The sequence below is a fragment of the Corylus avellana genome, chromosome ca3, assembly GCF_901000735.1.
Source record: "Corylus avellana chromosome ca3, CavTom2PMs-1.0".
In the NCBI taxonomy this organism is placed as follows: Eukaryota; Viridiplantae; Streptophyta; class Magnoliopsida; order Fagales; family Betulaceae; genus Corylus; species Corylus avellana.
In genome coordinates, this window is record NC_081543.1 from 35,442,602 (window position 1) to 35,459,085 (window position 16,484).

The 16,484-nt window shown below is 36.2% G+C and overlaps 3 protein-coding genes across 3 annotated transcripts; 2 read left to right on the plus strand and 1 right to left on the minus strand.

The window, feature by feature from the left end:
* Nucleotides 1-282: 282 nt before the first annotated feature.
* LOC132174634 (cyclic nucleotide-gated ion channel 4) lies at nt 283-7,475 on the plus strand. Its single transcript, XM_059586264.1, has 7 exons — nt 283-974; nt 2,026-2,241; nt 3,583-3,896; nt 4,910-5,018; nt 5,995-6,231; nt 6,615-6,701; nt 6,819-7,475. The coding sequence occupies exons 1-7, from the start codon at nt 405-407 to the stop codon at nt 7,332-7,334; spliced, it is 2,049 nt and encodes a 682-aa protein (XP_059442247.1). The 5' UTR covers nt 283-404; the 3' UTR covers nt 7,335-7,475.
* A 2,450-nt stretch (nt 7,476-9,925) lies between these two features.
* On the minus strand, nt 9,926-10,979 carry LOC132175961 (uncharacterized). Its single transcript, XM_059588062.1, has 2 exons — nt 10,751-10,979; nt 9,926-10,224 (listed from the first exon to the last, which is right to left on the minus strand). Exons 1-2 carry the CDS (start codon nt 10,886-10,888, stop codon nt 10,033-10,035), a joined length of 330 nt encoding a protein of 109 aa, XP_059444045.1. The 5' UTR covers nt 10,889-10,979; the 3' UTR covers nt 9,926-10,032.
* A 3,188-nt stretch (nt 10,980-14,167) lies between these two features.
* On the plus strand, nt 14,168-16,437 carry LOC132174503 (uncharacterized). The gene is made up of 2 exons (XM_059586152.1): nt 14,168-14,982; nt 16,381-16,437. Exons 1-2 carry the CDS (start codon nt 14,521-14,523, stop codon nt 16,435-16,437), a joined length of 519 nt encoding a protein of 172 aa, XP_059442135.1. The 5' UTR covers nt 14,168-14,520.
* Nucleotides 16,438-16,484: the final 47 nt, after the last annotated feature.

A 16,484-nucleotide genomic window follows, 5' to 3' on the forward strand; every position in this document is an offset into this window, starting at 1 on the left:
GTACGCTTCCAGCAATTCCTCATTCGATCGTAAGAATATGTGGTGAATATGCTTGTATTTGTAAGTTATGCTCTTTAGGTTTATTTTTATTTTTATTTTTATTTCTTAAAATTAATTACAGAAAATAGCCATATGCCACATCATGAGGTGAGTAAGTTGAAAAAAAAAAAAAAGAAAGTAGCATTTGTCATCTACATATTTATTAGTTAAAGGTTGCAAATTAAACAGCCAGAGTGGATCAGAACTGGAGGACAATTTGGTACATTCAACAAATTCCTTCCTATCTCTCCCAAGTTCCACCTCTCCAATTATTGCGTCCTTTATAGACTCTCTTCATTTCACCTCAAAAATCTCTGCTAATTATTTCCCTTAAAGATACTCTCTCTCTCTCTCTCTCTCCCTCCATGGCTAGTGTGCAAGAAATCTCGAATGCTTCACGCATGCAGTACATGACGGATGACTATCAGAGCAGCGATATTGAAGAAGAAGACGAGGAAGGAGAAGAAGTTAGCGAAGAGGAAGAAGAGGAGAAGGGCGAGAATGGAAGCTCGAATGGCGACTGCAAAAACATCTACTTCATGTTCGGACCTCGGCGGGGAGAAGGGTGGTCGCTAGGGCAGGTGTTGGACCCTCGAGCCAAGTGGGTTCAAGAATGGAACAGGGTGTTCCTCCTGGTGTGCGCCACGGGGCTCTTTCTAGACCCTCTCTTCTTCTACGCGCTCTCCATAAGCGACACGTGCATGTGCCTCTTCATCGACGGTTGGTTCGCCATCACCGTCACCGTGCTTCGTTGCATGACCGACGCGTTGCACATCTGGAACATGTGGTTGCAGCTCAAGATGGCTAACCGCTCCTTCGCCGTTGGCGCCACGGCGGGGCTCCGGGACACCTGTCCTCGCACCGTCGCTCTCCGCTACTTGAAGGCCAAGAGAGGCTTTCTCTTCGATCTCTTTGTCATTTTGCCTCTGCCACAGGTGAGAATTTCTGTTATATATATATATATATGATATTCATCATCATTTTATCTGATATTTGAGTTACAGCCACACATACATGATACATACATACATACATACCATTTTGGTTGAGGGTTTTTTTTGTAAGCTTGTGTGTTTGAGCGGATGACAAGTGCGTGACGCTTTCTAGTTGTTTTATCCATGCAGAATACAGTTGTCTTTTCCTCATCTTCACCAGGGTTAAAATTGGAAATATGGAAGTATGAGAGGGTTACTTATTAATTTCTGTGTGTATATGATCTCCTTGATATTAAGAAGAGAAATGTTAAGGGAGTAAATACTTTAAAAGACAAGGCAGAATTTATATAAAAGAAAAATCAAAATGATATTTTTTTTAAATTCATTTATTATTTACTTTTTGGTTTGGTGTGTGCATTAATTAATTATTATTTTTTTGATTCGTGCATTAATTATCTAATTTTCATGAAAGCGGAAAATGATGGAAGAACATTTATATATATTCACTACTAAAAGTTAATTCCCAACATATATTCAGTTGCGAAGAGCTAGAAGTTAAATTTAGGCAAAATTATATCTTAGATTTAATTTGGTCTTGGCATGTTAAAACTCTGCTAGGAGTTTTAATAGTGTTCAAAATATTTGACTATCATCATATCCACGTTTTCATGATGTAGCTCATCTGAATTTTAAATAATGAACAAATTCTAGTTGTCCAAACAACCTATTCACAAATCAAATTAATAAGTAAATAACTAACTAACAACAACTATATATTATAATCCACTTCAAAAAAAAAAAAACTATATATTATACCCCTTTGAATATTGAATCCAACATTACTATGTATATTTTAACTTGGTGGGCCAGCAGTCATATGCTCCCTCTGAACACCTTGGCTCCGCCTCCGCATATATTAATATATTATGCTTCAAATTCATTCATATTAAAAATAAAATAAGAAAGTAAAGAAAGAGAGTTACATATATATATATATATATTATGCTTCTAGCCTTCTACCACTAACAAAATGGACATATATATATCGCAGGTTGTCTTATGGGTGGCAATTCCCTCTCTTCTGGAAAGAGGGGAAGTAACTATTGTGATGACAGTATTCTTAATAATATTTCTGTTCCAGTATCTGCCAAAGATCTACCACTCTGTCTGCCTCCTGCGCCGCATGCAAAACTTCTCCGGCTACATTTTTGGAACAGTTTGGTGGGGAATAGCCCTCAACTTGATCGCATATTTTGTAGCCTCTCATGTAAGTTTACCTTTTTCCGCTGCAATAATATTTTACTTTTCTATATGCATACATGTGAAAGTTATTGTCCTTTTTTTTTGGCGGTCGATCGGAGTTGAAGGAACAATATTAGTTGAACAAATTCAAGATCTTGTCAACAAAAAAGCTTTATAATTAGCTCCCTTCTTTTCCCTAGAGAGAATAAAAAAATAGAGAATATCGATGTAATCTAAGGTAAAAAGATTAATTAATAAAGCTCTTTATTTTAATCCTGCAATAGGGTACCATACTTAAAGTTCAAGTCTTACATTTAGTACACTAAAAGGTAGAAAAAGTGGCCCATTAAACAGACAAAAAAGAGAAATTAAGATAAATAAGACAAAGATCAGATGTGACAAAGTTTCTCAAGGCATAAAAGTAAACCTAGTGGGGGGTATCGTGATCCATGTGACGGGAAAAAGTTTTCCCATTGCCAAGAAATGCGGCGAATTAATTAGTATGCGTTACATTTTGAACGTACGAATTGTACATATATGTGGAGCTGTATAGTAAAGTAATATTTGTAAACCAACCTATCAAGAGTTAATTGCCTTGTATCACATGTGAAAACCTTTGAACCAAAAGACTCCTCAATTATTATCCACATATATAGAGAAGTTTTGTACTGTTAGGAAAATTTACACTTACAAATTAAGTCTTTCAGTGAGGCCAAATATAGTACGCTGAAACACCACTTAACCCAACAACTTGAGTTTATAAGTTTGGATCCAATTATACTATATGAATGGTGGGAGAGACCAATTGTGATTATTCTACTTAGGCGTGACCATAGTACGTAGCAGCACATGAGGGGTTTAGACGATGAGAACTGAAAACACTTACTCAAGTCCGACTGAGCCATAGCCTGATCCAGCCCCACCAAAGCATCAATGAGAATCCAAGGTGACTAGTACTAATAAGGCATATGTAAGAATTCGCCATTGCAGAGATTTGAACTTACGCCCTAGTACATGCTCTGACCACTTTAGGAATTTTCTTGGGTCATTAAAATGTGATAGTTCATAATTAATCAAAGATTTTGGCTTATGATCAATTTTTGTAGTAACCCAAACATTTTCTACTAAATCACCACTTACTATACTCCAAAAAGTTAAGCTAATAAAAATAAATAAATTTAATCATTTAATTTATATTATGCACTCTATATTAACCACTCTATATTAACCACTATATGAACACAGAGTTTTGCCAATTTTCTTCATGTGTCTTGTACAACTACTAATAATGAAGTAGATTTCATGGATCCAAATGCTGTCAACGTGTTTCACAAATTGTCTTCTTTTTTGAGACCATATTTGTCAGGCAGCGGGAGCATGTTGGTACTTGCTAGGAATCCAAAGATCTGCAAAGTGCCTGAAAGAGCAATGTGGAGCAACAAGTAGCTGTGGCTTAAGAATACTATCTTGTAAAGAACCTATCTATTACGGAACTGCGAGCATGGTGAGAGACAGATCCCGACTTGATTGGGCTGAGAACAAAAACGCAAGGTCTACATGCTTAGAAAGTGCCGATAATTACAATTATGGAGCTTATAAATGGACTGTTCAACTTGTTGCCAACGATAGCCGCTTAGAGAAGATCCTTTTTCCCATCTTTTGGGGCCTAATGACCCTCAGGTACACCCACTCATATATACATCATCATTTTTTTTTTTTTTTGAAAACTTCAAAAAATCCCATTAATTTTTACGCGTTTTGAAATTAGCCCATTAAAGTTCAAAAACTTTCAATTTAGGATATCGAACTTTCAATTTTTTGCAATGTTCCCTCTCCGTTAAATTTTTTTAAAATTCCCAAAATACCCCTATATTGCATAGAGTAGGCGTTGGTCAAGATTTAATGAAATTTGAAAAAAGACCTACATGCACCTGAATCTTTGCAAATCTTTTTATTAAAAAAAGGGGAGTATTTTGATAATTTTAAAAATATTTAACGGAAAGTCTTAATATAGGGGGGATTGCAAAAAATTGAATGTTAGATATCTTAAATTGAAATTTTTTGAACTTTAAGGAGGTAGTTTCAAAACCCTAAAAAGTTCATGGGGGTTTTGTGAAGTTTTCCCCCCTTTTTTTGTGTTAAAGAGAAATGTTTGGTTTCATTCTCTTATACATTTCTTATTCATCTTTCTTTTAAATCTATCATTGAATTTATGGGTCACCGTAATTTTATTTTTTTTTATTTTTTATTTTTTAACAAAAATGAACAAAAAAATGTGCAAGAAAAGAAGTCAAACACATCTCTATAAATAATTTCATTTCCTCGTACTTCATGGGCACTCTGGTGAGAAAAAGAAAAGAGAAGGAGCATAAACAATAATTTCAAACAGTTATTGAATTAGTGGGATTAGTTTAAAGCAAGACTATATATGCCTAAAGATTTGGCTTATGTGCATCCCTTTTGACCCGTCTAATCACCCGTGTATTGGCTTCTACGTTATGTCTTTTTCATGCACATGCATGTGGGTAAAACAGACTTTGGATGGGCATCATGAACCTTTTCGAGGGTGCCCAAATGTTCAAATCATTTATTTTTTTGAACCTTTTTTGATTAAATGTTGACTTGTAAATAATTACATCAACCTTTATTATTAGTGACGTCACTAATCATTTTTGTTATTTTTTTATGAGCAGCACCTTTGGGAACTTGGAGAGCACCACAGAATGGTTAGAAGTTGTTTTCAATATCATCGTTCTCACCAGTGGACTCCTTCTCGTCACCATGTTGATCGGAAATATCAAGGTAATGCCTAATTTTTAACCATACAGTAAATTAAACATATGATATAGCAAAATAAAAACAAAAATTTGTATGTTAATATATATATATATATATATATATTACAAAGTATTTGATTTGAAGAATAACATGGGATACATGAAAATTATCAAAAGACACTGTGCATGAACAGTAATTTATTGGGTACTGTTTATGAATAGTTACTTATCAAAAGATACTGTTTACTTTTGTCTTTTCTTGTCAGGGAGACACCGAACTTGAATTTTGTATTTTCTTTTGAAACTTCATATAGATCTAATGATACTGTTCATGAATGGTAATTTGTCAATGAATTACTTGTTTACGTCCATCTTTTCTTTTTGAAATTTTACATGAGTATGCAGTTTCACCCTTTTCCTCCCGAACTTCTACGGCTTCACTTATTTACTTTAGTCTTTTCTTCTGGAAACTCAAATGGGTTTGCAACTTTATTTTCGAAACTTCACATGGTGACTTTGCTAGCCATTATTTACTTCTAAAAATTCACATTTTGTCAAGATCATCGTAAGGATCTTGGGAATCTTGGTAGATTGAATTGAGATATGGATTGACCTCAGTCATCTACTTGTGGATGATGAGGTTGAAGAGGTTAGGGAGATTTGTACTTGATCATTGACTTTTAGCATCAATTCTTCGCACAGGTCTTTTAATTCATCTTTCGTTGTTACTTGAGGCATAGCAGAGACTACTGCAGTTTGGAGACTTGATTTGTTTGCTAAGAAATTCTCTCTTGAATTACATGCGAGGGAAATTCTTTCTAGACTTGGGCAATAATTCTTTTGCCTCATTGCTTCAGTCAAACGTACGGTTCTGGCCGAATTTCAAGAACATGGCCATGCATGTTCCACCACTTGAGAAACCAAGAAGGAATTATTATTATTATTTTGCTGATAATAACAAATATAGTCATTATAATGTAATATGGTAATAATCTGTGCAGGTGTTCTTGCACGCAACAACGTCGAAGAAGCAAGCAATGCAATTGAAAATGAGGAATATAGAGTGGTGGATGAAAAAGAGGCAGTTGCCGCAGGGGTTCCGGCATCGAGTGCGCAACTATGAGCGGCATCGATGGGCCGCAATGCGTGGAGTTGATGAGTGCCAGATGATACGTAACCTCCCTGAAGGCCTTCGGAGGGACATCAAGTACCACCTCTGCTTGGACTTGGTCAGACAGGTAACACTAGATACATACATTTTTAACACATGTCAATTTAATCTATATATATATATATATATATATATAATATATATATATATATTCTTCTTATCGAGCTGGGTCATACATAGATTGTTGAACGAATATAAATTTCCTAAAAGCTGAGTTTTATTAAAAAATAATGCATCTCCTTTACCATATGAGAAAGTACATCATTTTTTTATTAGCATGTAATAAAAACATTATTTTTTAATAAAACTGTTTCTTATCTGCTCAGAAATACATGACAGGTTTTATAAATTGATTTGAAGAATTTTAGGTGACAGTAAAAGGAAAAAAGAAAAGGATTGGCTGCACGTGCTAAAAGATTACAAGTGGTAACTTGCTCAAATCTGTTTCAGGTGCCATTGTTCCAGCACATGGATGATCTGGTCCTCGAGAACATATGTGACCGTGTGAAGTCCCTCATATTCACCAAGGGAGAAACGGTAATTAACTTCCTAATTCCAAGACTTTAAATACGAATATTAATACTATATATATATATATATATATATATATAATCGCCAAGCAAGCAAACATAACTCATATTAAGATTAATGTAGATAACTAGTGAGGGAGACCCAGTTCAAAGAATGCTATTTATAGTAAGAGGTCACCTTCAAAGCAGCCAAGTTCTTCGAGACGGCGTGAAAAGTTGCTGCATGTTAGGCCCCGGAAACTTCAGCGGCGACGAGCTTCTTTCATGGTGTCTCAGAAGACCCTTCATCGAAAGACTACCGCCATCTTCGTCAACACTCGTAACTCTCGAAACCACTGAAGCATTTGGCCTGGAAGCAGATGATGTGAAATATGTTACGCAGCATTTTCGTTACACATTTGTGAACGAGAAGGTTAAGAGAAGCGCCAGATATTATTCACCGGGATGGAGAACTTGGGCGGCGGTGGCAATCCAATTGGCCTGGAGGAGATATAAGCACCGCCTCACGCTAACCTCTCTGTCTTTTATCCGGCCAAGGAGGCCGGTGTCTCGGTGTTCTTCGATGGGAGAGGACAGGCTCCGGCTTTATACAGCTTTGTTGACTTCACCAAAGCCAAATCAAGATGATTTCGACTTTTGAAATCATATTAAAGCTTTATATGTGTATTGGATAGAAGAAAACATGGGCTTCTTGGATCTTAAAAGTACTTATAAGGTCAATCATAATGGGGAATTTTTGAGGCCGCCTCAATTTGGTGACATCAATTATAATTGTTGAATATATACGTGTGAATGTAAAATGGTTTGAGTCCCATGCCGGAAAGATGTTGTAAGTGATAGTGAATAATATAAAAGTTTCAGTTTATGACCTGTAAAATAGAAAAAGTAAACACCAAAAGCTTGCGGGGATGTGTCGGTGGGCGAAAATAGCTTCGATGCTTAAATCAGTTGTTTGTTTCTGAATTGGGATAGATTGTTACAAGAGAGTCCAAAAAAAAAGATCCCACATGAATGAGACCTAGAAACCTCAAAATTTTTTGGCTTATTCCTTCCTGTCGGCGCTATCCTGGGATGAGTCCCGAGATTCTCAAGGCTGGGATTTAGGTGCTCATTGTTATCTACAAGAGGCCTCGAAAGACTTCTACTAGGTCTATATCTATTCCTTTGAGTGTTGGGGGCAATAGGTTTATAGTGGGCTTATAGTGTCTCCGAGGCCTAGATTATTGTTGAAGTTATTTCACATTGGTTATGGAAGGGGCTCATGGTCTGTTTATAAGTGTGAGTAAAAGCTTCACTTCTTGAGCTAGCTTTTGGGGTTGAGAGAGGCACAAGACCACCTAACACTGGTATCAAAGTCTAAGTTTACTAACAAGTCTCGACCTAATAGCCAAATCTGTTGGCCCATGCAGGTCAAATCTGAGCTGGTCTTGGGCCTCTCTTAACCGCAAAAGCAAAAGGGTGAGGCTTTCCCTCACACTTATAAATTGACCACCAACCCTTTCAACAACCAATGTGGGATAATTCTCACAATCTCACCCTCACACATCGGGCCCTAGGTCGAAGTAGCGACAACTTGTTTCTCCTGTGGACTGTTGGGTGGAGACTTATTGGTAAATCTGGACTCTGATACGAGTGTTGGATGGTCCTAAGCCTATCTCAACCCCAAAGCTAGCTCAAGAGGTGATGCTTTCCCTCACACTTATAAACTAACCACTAGCCCATTCCAACACCGATGTGGGATAACCCCAATAATTATATGGTGGGCTGTTGTTTGAACAGCCCAATTCCCAGCATAGTTGAACCCAAATTTATAAGATTAAACTTTTGAGATAAGTGGTATCTCAACACATTATATTATGGTCTCACTAAAAGACTTCTTGAGATATCAACCTCCTTAACAAAAGAGCAAAATGTCATATATCTCAACTCCTAATTGATTGGACACCTTTGCAGCTAACCATGTTTAATTCCAACAAGAGGACCATGGCATATCTTTTATAAATATTTTATTATTATTATTCTTTTTTTTAATATTTTATTATTCTTCATTTAGCCTTTAATTTACTCTGGTATTAAAGAGAGCCATCACTAATAAAATAAATGAGAAGCTTCACTTTGGACCCTTGAATTATCACACATTTTAAAAAAACCTCCCAAGTTTTAAAAGCTCACAATTTCACACCCTAAACTTTCAATTTGATACAATGTACCATATTTGTCAAATTTTAAACGTTAAAAGTGATAAAATGATGATTATACCCCTGATTTTTTTTATAAAATTTTAAATTTACCCTTAATTCAAATTAAAAATTAAAAAAAAAGTTATCCTTTTTTTTTCTTCACTTTTTTTTTTTTTTGTTAAAACAACGGAAATCAAATGGTAGATTAGTCTTTTTAGGGGTTTCCGTTAGGGTTTAACAGCAAAAATTGACGGAGAGGGTAAATTGCATTAAATTGAAAGTTCAATTGGTGAAATTGGGAGCTTTTGAAATTTGGGAGAATCTTCTCAAAACACGGTTTAGGAAATAAATTTTTTTCTTTTTTTAAAAAAAAGACCATATATATATATATACAAATTTAGAGGCTAGTTTTTTTCTTTTTTGACGGAGGGACCCCCATCCCCTCCTTCCCTCCCTAGATCCCAATTATTCGATCGATATATTAGCATAGGACTTTAATCAGTAAACCTTATAGAGGAATGCTACTATACGTCCTTCCATCACACTTCCATCCTATTCCTAGCTACTATATTGACATGATATTTTAATTCACTCTCAGATCAATTTCAATAAATAAAAATAATAAAAGGGAAAAGAGAGAATGGAGAATTGACAATTCCAAGTTAGGATAACATTGTATACTAGACTGGAACTTATAAGAGAAAATATATTTGAGAATATGTAGTTCATGTTTACCTGATATTAGAAGCCACTCATACGTACAGTGCTATCTAGCTTGAGGCGCACATTTTCCCCATTTTTATCCTCCTCCAACAATAAAACTCTTGTGCTATCTTAGTAAATTACACCTTCTTTGGTTTATCAGTTTTATCCTCTTAATTTGTAGGAACTTTTCTTTCTTTTGTGTGACTTGTTTATTCAAATGCTATTATGGTTAATGACAATTATTTTAACTACACTCTATTTTCTTCCAAATTCAAAAAAATCTTCAACTTTCAGGTGCAGCTTGGGCTGAGAACAAACTTCCATGACCAAAAACAAAATTGGAATATGAAAATAAAGATTGGTGCATGGGCGTTAGAATATTGGATTCCTTAAACATCTTTCTTCACAACGAAGACATAGGATACAAGAACAGCAGTAAATGAGAAGAAACTATCATGCTTTCACTGGCTCAAAGGCTGGAAACTGGTTAGTCTCAGCTTCTTGACCCGCAGAGCCCCTGAAGAGCAAAATTGAAAGGCTGCCTACGGAAAAATAGATGAAACACCCAGAGCAATGGGTCACAAACGAACCGAAATCTGTCCCTACAATGCATTGCCACCCAGGCCCATATGTTCCATCAAATTCCTGCAATAATACAACCCAAATCAATAAGCCATAAGACCAATCATCATGCCAAAGTTCCACCTGCATGCATACTTTCATGGATCTTTTGGGAAGTCACTCACTCGATCTACAGCATGCATATCAAATTTCAGGCAATTAAAAAGGCTTTTTGGCAACCCTTAGGGTTTGGCTTGAGTGGTAAGTTATTTGGCTTTAGTGCCTCGTGAAGCATCACGTCTAAAGCTTGATTTCCTTGACTGCAAACAATTCTTTAGGACTATACTCAGAGGCAAAAGTTCAAACTTTACCCAATTCAAGAGGAGGAGCGTTTTACACGGTATTCCTAATATCTAGTCGGGACGAACCCAATACTCCTGTTATAAAAAAAATAATAAATAAATAAACAAAGGTTTTCAGGTTAGGGTGTTAGTGAAGAGAGAGTGCAAATTAACTCCATGCAATAACATGTGGAAGATTTTTTTTTTTTTTTGTCAAAAAAGGCAGGCGGGGCGACCAACATGTAGAAGACATAAAATTGGAGCTATACCTTTTTAATGGAGCGGGCGATTTCAGTGGCCTCAGTGACATCGAAAATGTCAAGAGCTTTTGCTGCAAGCTCAAGGGCATCTTGCTGCATGGTTTGGAGCATATCAGTCTCCCCAATCACTGCTTTTCCTTCAAGCATGGCTAGCTGATACAGGAAATATCTAATTTTCTCTCTCAAACACTTAAAGAAAACAAGCAAATTAATACGGAGACAATAGTTTGTGGATGAGGGTAAGATGGGAGTGGTCGAGATTATAAAGAGTTTGGAATAATGAAGAGGCTGGTGCTAATGGGTCAGCCACGTACATGCTTTGTCATAAAAACAAAAGGGCCAGCCACGTATTTTTATCTCTTTGTGTGGGGTTGCCAACAGATGCTGTGGAATTATGCCATTGGCCGTTTGGTGAGCCCACTGGATTAATTTATTATAATATAAATTAAATTATTAAATTATTAATTTTTATTAATTTAAGTTATTTTGACTTTTGTCGATCATTCACCTTTTATTTTAATTAAATATTCAATGCGTTAAGCTTTATTTATTAAGATAAGAGTTTTCAACCAAAAAATTAATCTCCATACACTAATTATGTCTGCTCATTTGAACAGTTCTTAGAACATACCATATTAAGTACAATTTTAAATATTATAAAAGATTTTTTTTTTTATTGGACACAAATTAATTTTTAAATGAGATATTTAAAACTTCAATCCGATACGTCTTTAAAAGTTCAATCCAATACGTCACATAAATTTAAGAGATAGGAAATATATATAGCATTACTCGGTTTTAGAAAATAAATTAATAAGCACATTTGCCATGGAGTGCAGGTGCAAGGAAATTTACTAGGATTTTATGGTCCTACTTTATCTTGGACACGTGGTTCTTTTTTGTGGATTGTCAAATAACGTTTGGCCGTGTGTCGGCTGGCAGGATATGGTGGAACCGTAAGAATTTGTCGAGTTGTTATGCAGTCACTTTTGCTTGAAACAACGTGAAAGGAATCAAAGGATGAGACAGTTGAGAATCATGCCTTTGTGCCAGAAAGTTCCAGATTTTGTGATACCACGTGATGATTCCATGTTTGTTATGTGATTTAATTAACAACAGGAATCTTGGTAATTAATCGACTTCAAAGAAGGCTTTGTGGGGCCAGTTTAAATCGTGGCCATGTGGCAGAAATAGATGAATAATGGGTCAAGTGTTTAGTACACCATATGATACTGTACGCTGTTTATGTTTTGTCTGGAAAGAAAGAGATGGAAATGTATTTTTAGGGTATTTCGAGTTGGCAAGTCATAGGGTGTACATGTAAGTCATTATTATTATTTTTTTTTTCCTAGATAAAAAGGTTGGAGAGGGAGGCCAATTGTAGCTATCTTAGTTGGGTGTAACCATAGTAACACCCACCTGCGGGGCGCCGCTCAAGAAGGGCCTAAATGGTGGGAATCACAGACGCTTCTTCAAGACCAACCGAGCCATAGCTTAACACCTGCCCCACCAGGACATCAATGGGACTCAAGGTGACTAATACTAATAGGTTAAGGGATTTCTATTACGAGAGTCAAACTCAGGCCCTAGTGCATGCCCAACCTCACGAAAATTCCCTTAATACCATTAAACTACCACCCTTAGTGGTCATTTGAATTGCAATAGATACATGTTGAGTTAGAGTGAGTCAAATTCAAAACTTTGTTTAAGATTTGCATTTTATGACTATTCCCTCGATCTTGCTCGAGCATGCAAGTTCCATGTAAAACCAAAAATTTCACTTGACCTTTGCTCAACCGTTGTTTGAGCGAGGTTATGAGAATTTTAATTAGGATTGCTTATTTAAATCTAATTATTGCCGTACTTATAACTACTATGTCTTGCATGATTTTTTTAAGTTAGAGATAAAAGAGTGGAATCCTGAAAAATCTAGAGAGAAAGCATATAGTCATATACTGTAATAATTCACAGAAAATGATAGCTACATATGAATTATCACTCCAAAAATATTAGTCAAGTTGTAATTAGAGCTTTTTACAATCATTTATAAATTAAGCCAGCTTTTACCTAGTAGAGAACTCATCTATAATCCACTCATTCCATATGGACAATTCAATGTGAGACTATCTTTTTTCGGTGTCATAATCTTCTACATTCAAACCCTTAATGTCCTATTAGAACCATGTCAAGCAATGCTTCAACGTCACATGGTGTAACTAAGTTGCTTTAAGACTATTTTGCAACGACCTAGAGAAAGCATTAGCCTTACATGGACTCACTCTACAATGACTAGTCAAGTTACAATTGAAACTCTCAATAATCATTTATAAATCTCAGTCTCACATAGTAAAGAATCAATAAGCAAATTATCACCCATTAGCTACCTTTGTAATCAACCCAGATACATATGCGTAATTCGTCTTCATAATATGTGACTAACTTTTAGGGTGTCACGTATATCTTTCTTGAGCTTAAAAATTTTTTGCTTCTCTCCTTGGGGTTTGGTTGGTGAGTTCATCAGAGCTGAAGTTTCAGAGATCAAACGAGTTTGTTCATAACAAGCCAATGTAAAAGAAGGTCAAAGTTAAAGAGCCACTTTAGAGTATGTAGCTAGAGATGGAGTGCGTCATTCATGGGATTACAAGCCTTTCTTTATTAAATTCTACAAAGATTATTATTGTCTTCTATGCTGAAATTTGTTGGTGGCAGATTTCGGCCAAACTGGTTTTTCTTTTGAACTTTGTTGAGGGTCAATTTTAAAGGACCCGCATTTGGGCCATAAATAAGAAGAGCCCAAAATCCATGGACTCGTTACTACGGGCCATCTGGTAAAGAGAGGCCCACCAAGACGACTTCTCAATTGTGCGGGTCATTGAAGGATGTTGTTGAACGGCAGATGATGAACAAGTACATGCGCCCTATAGTCCCGATTGCAATGGATCTTATTTATAAAGTAGATGGGCAATTGGTCACTCGTTATTCAATTTACCCCAATTTGAGATTTGCTTTCACAATGATAAAAGAATATATATACTTGTATAGTGGTAACAAATCTAAGCTTTTGAAATATATGTTACAGATTGTTTCAACAACATAGCTGGCCATAGCTTGTTTCTCTCTTTGGTTGAACGATATAGGAAAAGTGGTTCGATTTGGGGGCAAGGGGAACCTTCTTCTTTTTTTTTCTCTTTTTTCTAATCAATTGACAACAAGGATTTGGTACTAAAGTAAAGATCTCTATTCAATATTCATATCACTATCATAAAGATCTTTCACTATAACGTGGCCGGAGGGTTCTTTTTCTATTTCCTCTATTTATTTATTTATAGTTGGGATTCCTTGTCAAACCCCTCCACGTAAAATGTGGTGGCGATGGTGGCGGTTGGTATTGCTGATCCTCACTGACATCCAACCCACTTCTGACAAACAACGTGGCACCGACAATACAATCCGTGTCGGCCACGCAACGGTCCCCAAGCAAGCCAGCCGCAACACTTGTCGTGTCCTTTCTTTCTCCCTCCCGAAAAATTAACAAATCAGACAAAAATACCAAAAAAAGAAATATGAAAATACGAAGCATTCAAAAAAGCCTAAAACTTGAAGCCTCCCCGGCATCTTCTTAGCCACCTTTCTCTCCCCATCATCCTTTCTCGTATTCTCCTAATACTGCATTCACTTCTCTTTCTTTGATCATTCTTTTTTCACATTTCTCTCTCCCCAATTTACATTCCTCTGTATACGAAACGCATTTGGGTTCTCTCTCGCCGCCACGACACAAAATGCCGCGTCGCTTATTCGCCTGCTTCGGCAAAGGAGGTGCCTCGAACAAGTGCTCGTCCGGGGAGCGGAGCAGCGTGACGGCTGACGTGGCGGCGGAGGAGGATCGGCGCGGCGGGGCTGTGCTGGTGGAGCTGTTCTCGTCGCAGGGTTGCGCCACGTCGCCCGCGGCGGAGATGGTGTTGTCGAGGCTGGGGAGGGGGGACTTCGACGGCCAGGAGCTGCCGCCGGTGGTGGTGCTCGCCTTTCATGTGGACTACTGGGACTACATGGGCTGGAAAGACCCATTCGGGTCGAGCCAGTGGACCGTCAGACAAAAGGCCTACGTGGAGGCCCTCAAACTCGACACCATGTTCACGCCCCAGGTGGTGGTCCAGGGTAGAGCCCAATGCGTTGGGAATGATGAGAATGCTCTCTTGGCGGCGATTAAGGACGCACCGAGGTTCCCTGCTCCCACGTTCCAGGTTAGTGTTGCTCTTTTATGTTTTTGTGGATTTATTTATTGAAAATATGATTGGCTATTAATATACCCTGGCTATTAATACAATTTTTTATTTCTTTTATTTTATAAATTGATAAATTGATGTAGTAGTAGAAATGATTAAGATTATATGGTTAACAATTTAACCGCTAATTATACTAATTATGATTTTATAAATTTAATTATGAAAATTATTGGAATATTAACACTTTTATTATAATTTTTTTATAAATTGATGATGTGATAGTTCCTAATTAGTAAAATGATTAAAAGTATATTGTTGAGTTGGGAAGTCAATTTTTTTGTTTAATTATTTTAACAATCATGGATTGTCACATTAGTTTGTAAATCTATTTATTGTAAAAATTTTAATATCCATAACAACACAACACTCTTTCGTTAGCATACTTGCAAGTGGGTTGTATTATAAGTGCTATATAGAGAAATGAGTAATGTTATTTAGTAGACTATTATATGACTGCCATACAACTAGAATAACATGACATTTTCAAGACCTGATTTTCATAATTATCACGTCATCTCAATTATATAACAGTCATATATGAATTATTAACCCAATGTCACAAAATTGCCCTTTTTCTCCTCAGACATAGTATGTATTTGTTTTTCACATTTGTTATCTTTATTTAAATTTGTGAGCATACTCATGATGTCCTTACACTTCATGATTGATCTCTGAAACATTAATTCAAAAAATCTAAATTAATAAATAAGAGTACATTTCTTAGCAATTTTATTTACTGGGTGATTGATATTACCTCATAAAAACGTATGAAATAATTAATCAGAATATATTGGGTGGTCAAATTGGGTTGGGTGACAACATATTAGATGGAAGAATTTTCCAGCTGTGGCACTTCACTTGCGTAGGTGGTATGCAATTTTAGGTAGGCTGGTGGGGTTTGAGCCTCAAACAATCCTTTCCCCTTACCTGTATTTCGCTTTCTTGGTAGATCTGAATCAAATGTTGATGATGACTCACCAAAGTTTGAAAGTTACTTTCTCACCTAGTCGGGAAAGCCACCTGTTAATAGGTCGGAGAAATTTCTTTTCATTTAATTTATTAAATTGACACGTAATAGTCACATTCATGAGTGGGTGGATATTAGCTGCCTTTTAAGATATATTATAATTGCATGATTGCTTATTTGCTTTTGTTGACCCAATCTACTTGAGCATGATTACATAAGCACATGTAACTATTGTCACATCAATATTCAATGTTAAAATATTAATTTAAATAATTAAATTTATTAATACTTCTAAATTTAAGCTTATAAAATAATTAGTAATTTAATATAATATCATATTAAAGATCCTAAGTTTGAATATTGTCCCCGTCATTTATCTTCTATTTCAGTTAAATATTCTACGTATTGAGAGGAATTTGAGCTCACACACGAGGGAAGAGTGTTAGAATATTAATTTAAAGGGAGAACTTTACTTTAGACCCTTAAACTATCA

Bases quoted from the DNA above. Each gene is read 5' to 3' on its own strand.
- LOC132174503 (XM_059586152.1), top strand. From the start codon at position 14,521: ATGCCGCGTCGCTTATTCGCCTGCTTCGGCAAAGGAGGTGCCTCGAAC. The intron at 14,983-16,380 runs GTTAGTGTTGCT...CTTCTATTTCAG, and splicing joins TCCCTGCTCCCACGTTCCAG to TTAAATATTCTACGTATTGA.
- LOC132175961 (XM_059588062.1), bottom strand. From the start codon at position 10,888: ATGCTTGAAGGAAAAGCAGTGATTGGGGAGACTGATATGCTCCAAACC. The intron at 10,225-10,750 runs GTATAGCTCCAA...GTATTATTGCAG, and splicing joins TCGCCCGCTCCATTAAAAAG to GAATTTGATGGAACATATGG.
- LOC132174634 (XM_059586264.1), top strand. From the start codon at position 405: ATGGCTAGTGTGCAAGAAATCTCGAATGCTTCACGCATGCAGTACATG. The intron at 975-2,025 runs GTGAGAATTTCT...TATATATCGCAG, and splicing joins TCATTTTGCCTCTGCCACAG to GTTGTCTTATGGGTGGCAAT. The intron at 3,897-4,909 runs GTACACCCACTC...TTTTATGAGCAG, and splicing joins TGGGGCCTAATGACCCTCAG to CACCTTTGGGAACTTGGAGA.